The sequence below is a fragment of the Lytechinus variegatus genome, chromosome 3, assembly GCF_018143015.1.
Source record: "Lytechinus variegatus isolate NC3 chromosome 3, Lvar_3.0, whole genome shotgun sequence".
Taxonomy (NCBI): domain Eukaryota; kingdom Metazoa; phylum Echinodermata; class Echinoidea; order Temnopleuroida; family Toxopneustidae; genus Lytechinus; species Lytechinus variegatus.
In genome coordinates this window covers 35,484,005-35,498,797 of record NC_054742.1, presented here as the reverse complement: position 1 = coordinate 35,498,797, position 14,793 = coordinate 35,484,005, and the positions used below count along the sequence as shown (strand labels likewise).

At 34.4% G+C, this 14,793-nt stretch overlaps 1 protein-coding gene across 1 annotated transcript in view; it reads left to right on the top strand.

Annotated features, from left to right (window-relative positions):
- LOC121410880 (angiotensin-converting enzyme-like) overlaps positions 1-12,613 on the top strand; it is a 30,475-nt gene extending 17,862 nt beyond the window's left edge. Inside the window, exons 4-13 of the mRNA XM_041603233.1 lie at positions 2,695-2,849; positions 3,227-3,480; positions 4,163-4,351; positions 4,781-4,916; positions 5,278-5,409; positions 5,765-5,988; positions 6,691-6,835; positions 8,270-8,368; positions 9,025-9,147; positions 9,870-12,613. Of these exons, the coding sequence (XP_041459167.1) occupies positions 2,695-2,849; positions 3,227-3,480; positions 4,163-4,351; positions 4,781-4,916; positions 5,278-5,409; positions 5,765-5,988; positions 6,691-6,835; positions 8,270-8,368; positions 9,025-9,147; positions 9,870-10,062 (1,650 nt within the window). The 3' untranslated portion in view covers positions 10,063-12,613. The remainder of the gene's footprint in view (positions 1-2,694; positions 2,850-3,226; positions 3,481-4,162; positions 4,352-4,780; positions 4,917-5,277; positions 5,410-5,764; positions 5,989-6,690; positions 6,836-8,269; positions 8,369-9,024; positions 9,148-9,869) is intronic.
- Positions 12,614-14,793: the final 2,180 nt, after the last annotated feature.

The window sequence follows — 14,793 nt, the reverse complement described above, 5'->3', positions numbered from 1 at the left end:
CTCCCAGTTTCTCCTTCTTTTTGTCGCTCATAACGCTGACCTTGTTTCGCCCGTATACCTGAATTTGACATGTTTATTCCAATGTTTTATCTGTCCATGAATACGATTTTTGAGGTATAAACGAATAGATCGAAAGCGAAAATATAGGAAGTCTCATTTCATTTCGTTTTTATTGCGAGAAATACAAAGATCACTGAAAGGCACGCGTCATATAAACGTAGTCACTAAACTACGGATGATTCGTTGTGTCCCTTTTCATCATAAACCTACAATGTATCCGTATAAAAACAACATATTCTTTAGTAATATTCGCTTTGTTAATTGAATTTAAGGAAAGGGTGGTATAATTTTCTTCCGTTAAAACACGAAATAACTTTTTTTTTAATTTTATAAACAACGAATTTCAATTTCCATGGTGGGGCCTATAATCCTAATGATACTTTAGAATCGAGTTTCAAACGGGTTGTATATGTCACTTTGTTCATGTAGTTTATGGAGAAACCCCCATCCATCATTCATCATGATATGGGTTTCATATCCTTGAGTGCAACATCATCAGCATTTTGTTATTTTCCAGATAATCTAAATTTCACGATGCGATTACATGGATGATGTTATTTGCAAGATAGTGTCTGAAATGAGTCACCTATAAATATCTGCATGTGCAAAATTGGGATTATTCCTATACAGACAGCGTCCTTTTTTAATTCCATGAATCGATGATCGAGGTGAGACTCTCAATTTATTTCTTTCATGAATTATTAATGGCATTTCATTGATAACCAATGCCTTTCCTCATAAAACGAAATAAACCTGAGAATGTTTTGTGGAAAACCACGCAGTTCATGTAGGCGCTTACTGTTAATTTTTTAAAATTCCAATTTCACATTCTAAACTCAAGTCAAATAACAAATAAATAAAATATGCATTTATCTTACTTTCCTTAAAACGCGTACTCCTTGTGCCGTCTTGTTGAGGACGGTGAATGAGGGTATACCGTCCGAATCAAATAATACATCCTTGATAACTCTATGATTACACCAGTAATACCAATTATCTCTCTTGTTTGTTTAAAAATTGAGGCGAGACTTTTTTTTTAGGATACAAGATTTGCAACCCGATTGAAACGTGATATATGTGGTCTGGATATAAAAGGAGACGAAAAAGTCGGAGGAAAAAAAAAGTTCGATGGCTCTTGGGTCTTGAACAAGCGCCATGAGCGCCCAGCTGAGGCGGATACCGGCGCTATACAAGAACCCATCATCATAATCATCATCATCAATATGAAACATGGATTTTGACAACCTTTTATCCCAGCATGACAAACAATCGTCTCTCCATTATCACTGCGCTCCCCTTCTATTCATGCGCCGTGAGGCTGATCACATGACCCTGGGAAGCGGGGGTGCTGAGGATGCTGAAGCACCTCCATTATTTTCCTGGGGATGCTGTGTGTGTTATTTTACATAGGCAGCATCCCCTCGAATTCTGGTAGGTGTGGCAGAATTCAATTCAATTCATTTCATTTTATTTCAACAATTCAATAAAAATTACATCAAAATTGCACAAAGTGATTCAAAGAACAATGAATAATACAATACATAGACTAACTTGGTACAAAAAAACGAATGGATAAACAAAGTACGGAACATTAACAGAATATTAAAAAGTGGAGGGACAAACAAAGGCCCGGGGCCTATCAAGGGTTTGTCCCCAACATATAAATATAACATATGACTGATCATAAACACACAAGCAAATAACAAACATAAAGAAATAAAGCCATTCAAAAATTAAAGATAGAAGTAACATCAGGGAGAAAAATAATTAGATTATTTATATACATCTTCTTAAACCTAGACGGTGTAGGGCAACCCTTCATATCGGGAAGCAGTTTCATAGCTTTGGACCAGTGAAAATGATTGTGGACCGAGAAAACTCATATTTTAATTTAGGAACACGGATGTGATTTGACTGCCTGGTTGTGTAAGGAACAGTTAGATTATTATCTTGAAAACAATCATTTAAAAATTTAGGTAATATATTGTGTAAATAAGAAAACATAAAGATTGCAACTTGTAATTTATGAATATCCTAAATTTTAGTTGTCTAAATTTGAAAAATAAAGGATTGGTATGTGAAAAGGGAGCTGGGTCTGTAATGACGCGTATTACCCGTTTCTGCAACAAAAAGAGTCTATTGAGATGTGTAGAGGAACATCCTCCCCACACAATATTACAACATATCAAATGAGATCCTATATTAAAGATTGATAAATGGACAATAAAATGTTAAGAGGTAAAATAGATCAATGTAACCAAAAGGCACATACATTTTGTGATGAAATTTAAAAAAAAATGCTTGTCAAATTTCTCGGAACCAAAATGAACTTCATTTTTTTTTTAGAGAAAACCATTTTTTTTTTGCTTGTCAAATTTACATCAACATACCCTGTATATAAATCGTGCAGGGCCCTGGCTGATCATGTCCCAAACTGGGAGATTCCGCATCAAGGATGAGAAATCTAAGGCTCCCTAACATGCCTAATCTCGAGCATTAGAACCAGAGACCATACCCACAAATGTATTATACAATAACAAAATGAATAATACTGCAGACACAGTCTGAGGCTACAATTCTGATTTTAGTTGAAAATTTTTAGTGGCAAAATATTGTATCTTTTCTTTGTATCAGTTTTTGTCCAATGTTTCAATGCTGTCTGGAAACTATGGTTTGGAGATGAAAGATGAAGCAAGAAAAATCATTCAAGATAAACTTGATGACAGGAGCAAGAGAATGCTCAAATTCGCTCTGAGGGGCAGTGAGCTTCGAGATGGACGTGAAAGAAGGTATGACCAATTCACTTTTTGGAAGGTGACAGCCGAGATCAAAGCCAAACTTAATTTAGTTTTTAATTTAAGTTTTTGATACCTTTTGTTAGTATTTGTATGTACATTAATATTGATATGAAAGGGTGAGATTCCCAATATTTCTTTGTCAAATTCGTCACGTTATCTCGATTGTTTAAGTTTATTTTGTTCAAATCTGTATCCACCTTCGGAATTCTATATTCTCATCTTAATCCATGTTACCGAGTGGGTGTGTAGTTATGCAATTATTACCTGCTTATTTTTCATCAATGTTTAGATTATTATCAGTTGCCAAATATTGAATGTTAAAAATACATTAACGGTGTTTATAAACACCAACATTTTACACTATTCAGATTGCTGCAAATGACTACGAATAAGATGCAGACGATATACAGCGTAGGGAAAGTATGTCCATCCGACCAGCCAGCAGGAAAGACCGAGGGATGCCTCGCATTGGAGCCGGATCTAGAAAACATATTGGCCAATAACCGGGATTACGATGAACTTCTCCGGGTTTGGGTCGGATGGAGAGATGCAGTAGGTCCTAAGATCGGGAAGCTCTATCCGACCTATGTTGAATTGAAGAACGAAGCGGCAAAATCAGGAGGTATATGAACCAAAGTATAATCAGCGTGATTCTGTTTCCCTCATGATCAATCATGGCTGTACGCAGATTTTTATTGTTTTTTTTTGCAGGGGGGGGGGGAACAGGGCAGGACGCGCGTAATTTTGTCTGCAAAAACTCGAAAGCGAGGGAGTGAAGCGACCGACCTTGTCGTTTGGGCGATTTTGCATTTTGTAATGTGAAATTGAAGGATTTCGTGCATACTTTTGGTGAATTTTGTGACAAATATTAGTAAAATATGTAAATTTTCAATTTTTTTTATGGGAGGGGGGTCAACTGTGCACGGCCATGCGGCCGATTAATTATTAGCCAAAATAAAACAAATTTACTGTGAATGACTAATGGATTCAATACAATTTACCATGAACAGAATAAGGGAAACAGCACCGTTTCGAAATAAATTATTTCTAATTGATTGGCTTATACGTCATAATACGATATGATAATTAAACATAGTTTTGTCCTATTTTGTATTTATTAAAAACACACCAAATATAAATCTGCAGATGAAATTTTGCATAATTACTGTCTAAATAAACTTTTTGCAATTGAAAGTTTTATCTTTTCAGTTTGTATTTGATAACACTCTCAATTAAAAAAAATCAATTTATCTGTTTTTGTTTCAATGAGTGTTAACTACAACAGACCCTTATTTCTGTCGTAGGTTATGATTCCTATACCGATGTCCTTCTCGAAAAGTACGAAGACCCCACATTTGAGGAAGAGGTCGATGAACTCTGGCAAGAAGTCAAACCAATGTACCTCCAGCTTCATTCTTACGTAAGGAGAAAGTTGGCGGGAAAGTACGGAGATAAGGTAGACGTGCGCGCCCCCATTCCAGCTCATTTACTTGGTACGTATTTGGTGGATCCTTTTACGATTACATAAGAGACTTTTTTTAAGAAAGAGGGGGAGTGAACTGCTGATTTTTTAAAGGGCAGTGAAAATACTAATTTAGTATAGTATATTCGAAGAAATTTCGTGCAAATCACCATTGTTTACACCTTTTTCTTGGAGGGGGGGGGGGCATTTTCTTTAGTTACACCACTGCTCCATTATCTTCATTTATTTTGTAAATTTTATTAATACAAGTTTTATATAAAACAAGTCATGATAATGTTTGGGGTTGTTTATTCTAATTGTAAGATTCACATGCAAGGTTTACTGGGATATGGTTACTTAGTAATATAATTGGAATGTTGTTTTCTCCATTTTTTGTTTTTTATAAGCAACTGTAAATTCCTGATAAAACCGAAATGGAATAAATATTCCTTTTCTGTAGGTAATATGTGGGCACAGCAATGGAATAACATTTACGACATCGTGGAGCCTTTCCCCAACAAGGGTACTATAGATGTCACCAATAAAATGAAAGAAGAAGGATGGACCGTTCTAAAAATGTTTCAAGTTGCAAACAGGTAAATCATTTATCCATCTCCACCCTGTATTTAGCCAAACTTGCTAAAGGAACTAATAATGTTTGTTTGCATGTAAAAAAAATGTTAGAATATCTCCCAAATTGTTCTACCTCACAGTGCTTGTTGGAAAACCCCTCACTCTTTATTTCCTTTTCGTGTTTTTTAGCAAGCTGATTAAGGACGGGCTAAATCCCCCGCATTCCTCAGAATTACGTCAGTGGTCCTAATAAAACAAAACATATTAATGAATACCTTTAAACAAAATTATTTAACTAGAAGTTAATGATTTTGTTCAGGCAACGGACCATCTGCGTGTCAAGATCAATATCAAATTACACAAGTATTCTCAATGAAACTTCAGGTTTTTCAAGTCTCTTGGTCTTTATGAGATGCCACCAACATTCTGGACGAGGTCTATGTTTGAGAAACCTAAAGATAGGGAGGTTGTGTGTCACGGATCAGCTCATGATTTCGCAGAGTACAGAGATGTCAGGTAAAATTGAATTATTTAATCGTTCTTGTCGAAAATAGTAAAAATTATATATTGAGAATGTGCATTGTAACTATCACAATAATCGTTATCATACTTGTACTTTTCCCTTTTTTGTGTGTGATCATTATCATCATCATCATAATAATAATAATCATCACCATCATCATCATTATCACCACCACCATCACCACCAATGCACTACCACCCCCATTATTTTCACCATCACTATCTTTGTCATTTCAATCACCTCCATCACCATCATCATCATCATCATCCTCGTCAACATTATCATAATCACCTTAACCCTAATCGTCATCATGATCATCATAGTTTTATAACTCTATTATGTTAATAGGATTAAAATGTGCACCGAAGTAAACATGGAGGATTTAAACACCGTACACCATGAGATGGGTCACTGTGAATATTACCTTCAATACAACAAACAACCTGAGATCCTAAGAGGGGGTGCTAACCCTGGCTTTCATGAGGCGGTAGGAGATACTATAGCCCTCTCTGTCGTTACCCCTGACTATCTTCATCAGATAGGTCTACTAGATTCCAACAAAATCGATAAAAGTAAGTGGAATTAAATACATGTGATTATACCCATTGTTATTTAGTGAGAACAAGGACTCGTTTAACTTGATAATAAATAATTGCATGGGAGTTTTTGTTTAAATAAATACTTTTTTATCAATTTAATTTATTCAACCATCATCAGGTACAAACAATTACATAATTATGTAAATACTAAATATAACAATAGAATGATGGTTTGGTGACCCCGGAGAAAGCAGAGCTTATAAAAAGGGGCCACCGAGTTAAAAATGTACATTCAAGATTTATCCCCAAACACTATAAACAAACTTATGGAAAATATAATTACGATTTAATAATAGACCCACATATATGAAACGTGATTTTGTTAAGCTTGATGGGCCTCCACATGTTGCATATATAATGGAGCTTCTCTATTAGTAGTAGCCATAGAGAAATGTCTTTGGTAGTAGCTCCATGCATATACTATACGTTATATATTAATTCTCTTATTGATATTTTTATTACAAAAATGCTAAATCGGTTCTCTGTGTGAGTCACATGGTCATGGATTATGCTTTGTATTACGAGTAATGTGGATCACGTACCCCCATGTGTTTCAAATGGGATGGGAATGAACATAAATATATTTGTCAAATATCAGTGGTCTGACACATTGATTAACACTTTGAACGGAATAAATGAAAACAATTATTTTTATTGCCATTGTCTATGTTGTAGGCCAAGAAATCAACTACTTGATGGAGGTAGCTCTCAACAAGATAGCCTTCTTGCCCTTTGGATTGCTGATTGATAAATGGAGGTGGCAGGTGTTTCGAGGGGAGATAACTCCAGAAGAATATAATGATAAATGGTGGCAACTTAGGTAAGAAAGGGGCACTTCTAACCAAACAAGGGGACAAACAACCCAATACTACACACTTTGATGTTTTTTGTCTCACCTGCATAGCAGAGTGAGACTATAGGCGCCGCTTTTCCGACGGCGGCGGCGACGGCGGCGGCGGCGTCAACATCAAATCTTAACCTGAGGTTAAGTTTTTGAAATGACATCATAACTTAGAAAGTATATTGACCTAGTTTATGAAACTTGGCCATAAGGTTAATAAAGTATTACTGAACATCCTATTAGAGTTTCATATCACATGACTAAGGTCAAATGTCATTTAGGGTCAATGAACTTAGACCATGTTGGGGGAATCAATATCAAAATCTTAACCCGAGGTTAAGTTTTTGAATTTCATCATAACTTAGAAAGTATATGGACCTAGGTCACTAAACTTAGACATAAGGTTAATCAAGTATCACCAAACATCCTGCATGAGTTTTACGTCACATGACCAAGGTCAAAGGTCATTTGGGGTCAATGAACTTTGGTCGATTTGGGTGTATGTATTAAATTACAATCAAAACATTAAAAGTTTTTGGATCTGATTCATGAATCTTGGACATAATAGTAATCAAGTATCACTGCACATCCTGTGCAAGTTTCAGGTCACATGATCAAGGTCAAAGGTCATTCAGAGTCAATAAACTTTGGCCGAATTGGGGGTATTTGTTGAATTACAATCATAACTTTGAAAGTATGTTGGTCTAGTTCATAAAACTTGGACATAAGAGTAATCAAGTATAACTGAGCATCCTGTGTGCATATTAGGTCACATGGCCAAGGTCAAAGGTCAATGAACTTTGGCCATAATGGGGGTATCTGTTGAATTACCATCATAACTTTGCAAGTTTATTGATCTGACTTTTGAAACTTGGACATAAGTGTAATCAAGTATCACTGAATATCCTGTCCAAGTTTCAGGTCACATGATCTAGGTCAAAGGTCATGTGAGGTCAATGAATTTTGGCCACATTGGGGGTATTTGTTGAATTACCATCCTATCTCTGTAAGTGTATTGGTCTAGTTCATAAAACGTGGAAATAAGAGTAACCAAGTATCACTGAACATCTTGTGCGAGTTATAGTAGTTTTCAAAGTCAGCACTGCTGCTATGTTGAATCGCGTGATGCAGGTGAGACGGCCAGAGGCATTCCACTTGTTATATTCATCATTGATAATGATCTACAACATTTACTATGTACTACTTAACTTCTACTACTACTATTACTACTACTTATACTACTACTATTACTACTACTTATACTACTACTAATATTTCTACCACCACCACTACTACTACTACTACTACTAGTACTACTACTACTACTAGTACTACTACTACTACTACTACTACTACTTCTACTTCTACTACCATTCAAACCATATTTCAAATGTTTGTATTTACCCTTTACAGGGAGGAATATCAGGGGCTGGTCCCACCTGTAAAGAGGACTAGCAGTGATTTTGACCCCGGTGCCAAATACCATATACCTTCGGGAACGCCTTACATCAGGTGGGTATATTCATATCTCGTGTTGCTTTAAAGGTATTGTATAACTTTGTGAGCAGCCGCTTTAAAAAATTCTCAAACCAAGATGAAACATGTGTACAAGTGCATGTATTAGAACTAATAAACCCTGAAAACAGCCATTATTGAGAATGAAAAGCTAAAACTACAAGGCAAACCCCGATTTTGTAAATAGGCGTCTTATAGACGCCTCAATAGTACACATAACTGTATGGGATGAAGTTAAGATGGTGTTTCTGGTCACTTTATATTTCAATTTTTGAAGCACTAAATAATGATTTTCGAACGCAAATTTTTCAGGGCTTCATTTTTGTAACTTATCACAGACACAGGTGACAAGTGATACCTTCTAGCTCAGATTTTTTAAAAGTCAAACCAATGTTAACACATCATTTTAAATTTAATTATGTATTTAACTTAAAATAATCAGCCGAAATCGAAGGTTTACCAATCACTTGTATATGTGTTTTTTGCTCTAAGAATTTGAAGAGGGTAGTGATCAAACATTTTTTTTTTCATTCGGGTGATTTTGAGAGAGTCTTGCGCTATATTCGTGTTTTATGATTTACCTCTGAAATTGTAATGCTAGTGACTCCTTCTTCCTCTCGATGAATAAGCATTATTTATCAATTTTTTTTCAGATATTTTGTGAGTTTCCTCTTCCAGTTTCAATTTCACGAGGCTCTTTGTAAAGCAGCAAATAACCAAGGTCCTCTTCATCTATGTAATGTCTATAACTCAAAGGAAGCAGGAGCTAAACTAAAGTAAGTTTTTCCTATACCTGTCCTCATTTACTGTCTCCTCTCTTCTTTCTCTCAAAAAGGTATACCTAAAATCAATGTCCAACACCAAACTGTTGGAATGTCATTATGGTGTAACATTAACACCAACTTATTCTTATTCATTCTTATTTTTTAATGTTCATTCTTCTTCTTCTTTTTTTGGGGGGGCGGAAAGTTGATTTTAAGTTCAGCAGTTCAACAAGAACAAAAACTTTCCCTTGAACTGCATCATTTGGTAAAAATTGAACAGCTTTACATCAAAGGATGCTTTAGTTAGTGTCGTGTTATACTAATCTAACCTAACACGGGTATTTTTTAACGTTTGCTTAGCAAAATTGTTTTCCGCATTCACATCTTCCTCCCTACATTTCCATTCACGGGCATATTGGTAGGGGAAGCAACAAGTTAACAACATCTCTATTGTTTAAATCATTCACATTGTATTTTTTGTAAAACATAAATTTCACTGAATATCCTGTTATGTGGCTGATAGATCTAATATGCACTAATTTCAAAATGTAAATTTGGGGCTCGCTCTCAATTTTTTCTCTTCAGAACGGCGCATCACAAAAAACTAAGGTTTCTTAAATTGTCGATACTGTATCCACACAGAACTGTATTAAAAGTATATCCAATCAGAACGCATTGACTGATATGAATATCAACAGTATTCATTCAATTGACTCTTTTGTGTTTCTTTGTAGATCAATGTTAGAGATGGGTATGAGTCGCCCATGGCCTGATGCAATGGAAGTTCTTACTGGTGCCCCCAACATGGATACCTCAGCTATCAAGGAATATTTTAGACCATTGATGGAATGGTTGGAAGAAGAAAATGATGGGCAGCTGATCGGATGGGGAAATGAACTTAGGATCTTCCGTCGACAAAGGAAATAATTGAATCATGGATGATACTCTTTAACATAGTCTCTTTTTATTTGGGAGGGAGTAGGGATAGGGATAGCAATACGCTTTCGAACCCAATGATAAACATGTTTTCTTGTCATTCATTTACCATGAGTGATGATTGTTTTCGATTTATTACTTATGTTGTTTGATACGTTACTCATTCCAATATTTTCAAACATGATTCACACTCATTTTAGGGGATAAGGGTCCGGGTTGTAATTTAAAAAAAAACACACACCAAAAAACATTATGTGTCCAGAAGAAAAAAGAATTTGGAAATTGAAATCATAATTTGGTGATTTGAAAGAAAATCTATCGGAGATTTTAATGATTTAAAAGCTTCTGTCAGAGTACATTTTAATGAATGACTAATTCAGGCATGGGAATAATAGAGATTCGTTGATATTTTTTTAATGCCATGGACGAACGGTTTGTTGGCAATTTGTCATAAAAGGGATGTATATTCTTGAGACAATTGTGTTTAGCATTCTTTTATTTATTTATCTTTTTTGGAATAACGAACAAATAAATACTATACTAGCGAAAAGGTTTATTAGTGATCAAATTTCATTAAAACTACGGATGTGTGATTCACACAAAAACTGGACAATTGTAAAGTCTTGCCAGAAACGTTGAGAGAAAGAGGGTCATTCGCAAAATAGCACATTATCAGTTCTTATATAGATTAGATCATTGCTAAATTGTTGGACTGGGTGCATATTAAAAAAATATGAAAATAATGATCATAAAAACTACCTGAAAATAAACGACGGGTGTAGTTCTAGAGTGCAAGATTGCGTAATTATGATATTTACACCTGTTCAGTCGTTTAGAGATGAAAAATAAAATAAAAGTACAAGTAACTTCGTCTATTTCGACCGTGCATGTTCCCCCACCAGCACACTTTGAGATCAGGCGATCAAGCAATTACCACTTTTGACAACAATTAAACTAGAGAGAGGTGAGCGTATATAGCACGTGGATGAGATGGGCGCTGCAGATGGACGATTAGAGATGTGTTTAAGGGCATGACGTGTACGCGACCGTTCAGCCAAATACTTGAATGCATAAATAAAATTTGATGTTCAGGGGATATGAATCGATAATAAACTTGTAATCTTCATGTAATTGAGTAGATTCTTGCCAAGGTTGTGACCACGCACCTAACAGTTAGCGAGGTCTCCGAGCCTATAGCCACAAGTTTGGTCAAATTATGAAGTGAAGATTCCCCGTGTTAGCCTTTCGTAAGAGGAGCGCGCGTATATCTTTGAACCTCTTTCATTACCATGACGATACTCGATTCTTTCCATACATTTTACTCGTAGATATCATAAAAAGTACAAGGAATTCTATTTATATAGATTTAAACTTAATTCATATAACATTTATATTACTATTAGAGTAAACATGTAATCATCACTACTAATGCACCAATTGTAATGAACTATTGTTTCCTGGAATTCCAATGCTAGGAAAACAGTACATTATGTGCTCTGTCATCAAGTTTCATTGTTTGTACTTATACCACTTTGTTGATGTATATTTCCAGAGCTGTAATTCATTCAATTATGGCTTGGCCCATCAGCGATTCTATTGTATTTGAAACCCAATGAAACGTGTAGAAACAGACATCCACGCCTCGAGAGAATTTTATTTAAACAGGTAGATGTGCTGTAAAATATTCTATCCGTGTAAAAATTCATTATTCGCTTTAAAATTATATCATTTACTGATAATAAAGCCAGGTTTTAGATTTTTCAAAAATATTTACATGTAATAAAACCAAATATATCAAAAAATTCTTCACAGAGTGAAACAGTCTAGGTATATGTATCAAAATCGTGAATGTGAATATGGGTTGGTTAGCCCAAATATCTCGATGATAATGAGACAAAATTTGATTGTGGATTTTGGAATCGTTTACAATAACGCATAAGATGAAATAATCTGGTTGATAATTATGAAGAAAAAACCATTTGAAATGATAATGGCAAATAAGAACCACTATAGAGATTGTTGTCACTATGTCTTATGTTAATTATTTTGTAATTAATGGTTTTATAGAAATGTCTTAGATTGTTATAACCTAGTTCTGTCTTCCTATGTCCATTTTTAGGGATACACAGTTGTCTTGATTTAAGTTTTTCCAACAAATCCCACTATTTGGAAATCCGTTGCATTGCCTTTTAAAACATAATTTAAACTCTCACGATTTAACCAACCTATTATTAATCTATCAGTGTGGTAATACACATATATCAACTGTTGGTTAAAAAAATCCCCTTCCGTTATGTAGGCAATTTTATTTTTACGAACAATATGAGAGTTTCATTATGCTAACCAATCTTATTTATTCCCTACATAATTATATCGTATATTCATATAATGCAATGGTTTTATTTTTAGTTGATTTTAGATTAATCTCACCTCCATGTTGGTATATACGAATATCATCAAGATATGAAAAAAGTCTACTTGATAATTATTTTTCTCGTATACAGAATAAAGTGATAGTTATTTATGATAATGATTATCGGTATATTGTCTTTGCTACATGTATCTTTTATTTGTAAAAAACCCAGACATTTGCTTTTGATATTGATATATAATAAGCACATTTAATATTTAGAAGAAAGATAAAAGGTTTATGGAGTGTGCGACTCTGATCTTAAAAGTGGCCTAAAATTATGAATACATGAATGAACACTAATCCTACAAGAATGTGGCATAATAATAAAAAGAGAATCTTAAAGTTCATGTGCCTTTTTAGAAAATTATGGCAAGCCAACTTTGGACTAACTTGTTACATTCTTAATTTTTATATGTAAATTGCACAATAATTTATAAATTAAAGCGCGTGAATAAAAATAACGATAATAACAACTTAGTCTTATATAACGCTTTTCATGAGATCCATATCAAAGCGCTTTACAATGTAAAACATATATATACAGAAAAGAGTGAATTATAAATTTTATAACAAAAAATAAAAATATCGAGGACACATGTACATAGAGCTATGTTGAGTATGTTCTTTTCATGAGATAAGTCTTTAAATTTGATATGAACAATGTAATATAGGGGATACAACGAAGGTAAGCTGGAAGAATATTCCAAAGACGTGGGGCAGAGTTTGAAAAGGACCTATCACCCAAAAAAAGTTATTTTTTTGACAGTTTGTGATTTGCAGGACGAAGGAACCTACTGAGAGTGTATGCCAGGATTAATTCAGAGATATATTTTTTTGGAGCATATCCATGAAGAAATTTGAATGTTATATAGGAGAAGAATTTGGAATTGTACACGAAATTTTGATTGGGAACCAGTGCAATAATTGTCAAAGAGTTGGTGCTATATGGTTGGTTTATTTCCAATTTGTCTAATGCCAATTAGTCCAATTGCCAACTCGTCTGCTACCATTTGGACTATCATCAGTTCGTCTACTCACCACATGGTCTACTTTCATTTCGTATAATGCCATTCCGTCTAATAACCAGTTGGTCCAATAGCCATTTAGTCCATATACCATTTGGTCTACTAAAATAAAAGTGTTAATTGTGCAAAATGAATGAAAAGAAAATGGGTATTACACCAACTGCTTATTAGACGGAATTGTAATAGATGAAATGGTTATTAAACAAAGTGATGATTGGACCATATGATTATTTGACCAAATGGTTGTTAGACGAAGTGTTGATGGACGGAATGGAATTAGACTAAATTTCAAATCGTCACTTAAAACTCACATTTTCTCATAACTTGTTTTATTTTTCTTTTTTTGATGGATTGACTGTATGTTATTATAATCAGCTAACCTGTACGCTTTAAGGCAACAGTATATAAAGCGCCCTACAAATGTTATTAATAATAATATTATTAAATGAAGGTAGACCATGTGGTGAGGGGACGAGTTGGCAGTGGACGATTTGGCAATTTACCATATGGTTGTGTTTTTAGTGAGGGAAACTAAACGGGCTGCCGAGTTTTGAAGTATCTGCAGCTTTAAAATATCGTTTTCTGGAATTCCATGGAGCCGGCTATTGTAACTGTCAAGAAATGAACCAATAAGTGCATGAATGAGGACTTCAGGAGATGACTTAGACAGATATTTACGAATTTTACCCATTTTCTTAGGGTGAATGATGCTTTCCGACAACTATCGGTACTATTGACATAGGAACGCATTGAAAGGTTGTTTTTTTTTATCAAACAAACACCAAAGTTAGCAACCGTTTTAGAGGGATGTGCATTTGAATTGGACGTAGTTCAGGGGTATTACCTTCGATGGAAGGACAGATGTAGGACTTCCATCTTGTTATCGTTAAGGAGTAAATAGTCTTCAGTCATCCAATTCATTAACACCAATGTCGAAATTGTGAAATATCGTTAAGTGTAAGCCATTTTTCTTCTTTTATCCTCTTAATCGAGGTATTTATTCACAATAAAATGTACGCATATATATACAAAAACAAAAACAAAAATTTGTTTAAATCAATTCAATTCAATAATGCAATAATTTTTGGAATATCACATTTTTTCCAAATACCGAACCTGCTTTTTTGTTTACATAAACTTTCTAAATAAATAATCATAGTAAGCTTGAATTCAATCCATAAAAATTCGCATCATATCTTTTTCCTTTGAATATGCTTTTTATATAATATTGATAAATAACAAATTGAGCAACAACACGAATTTTGCAGATCACAACCAATAATT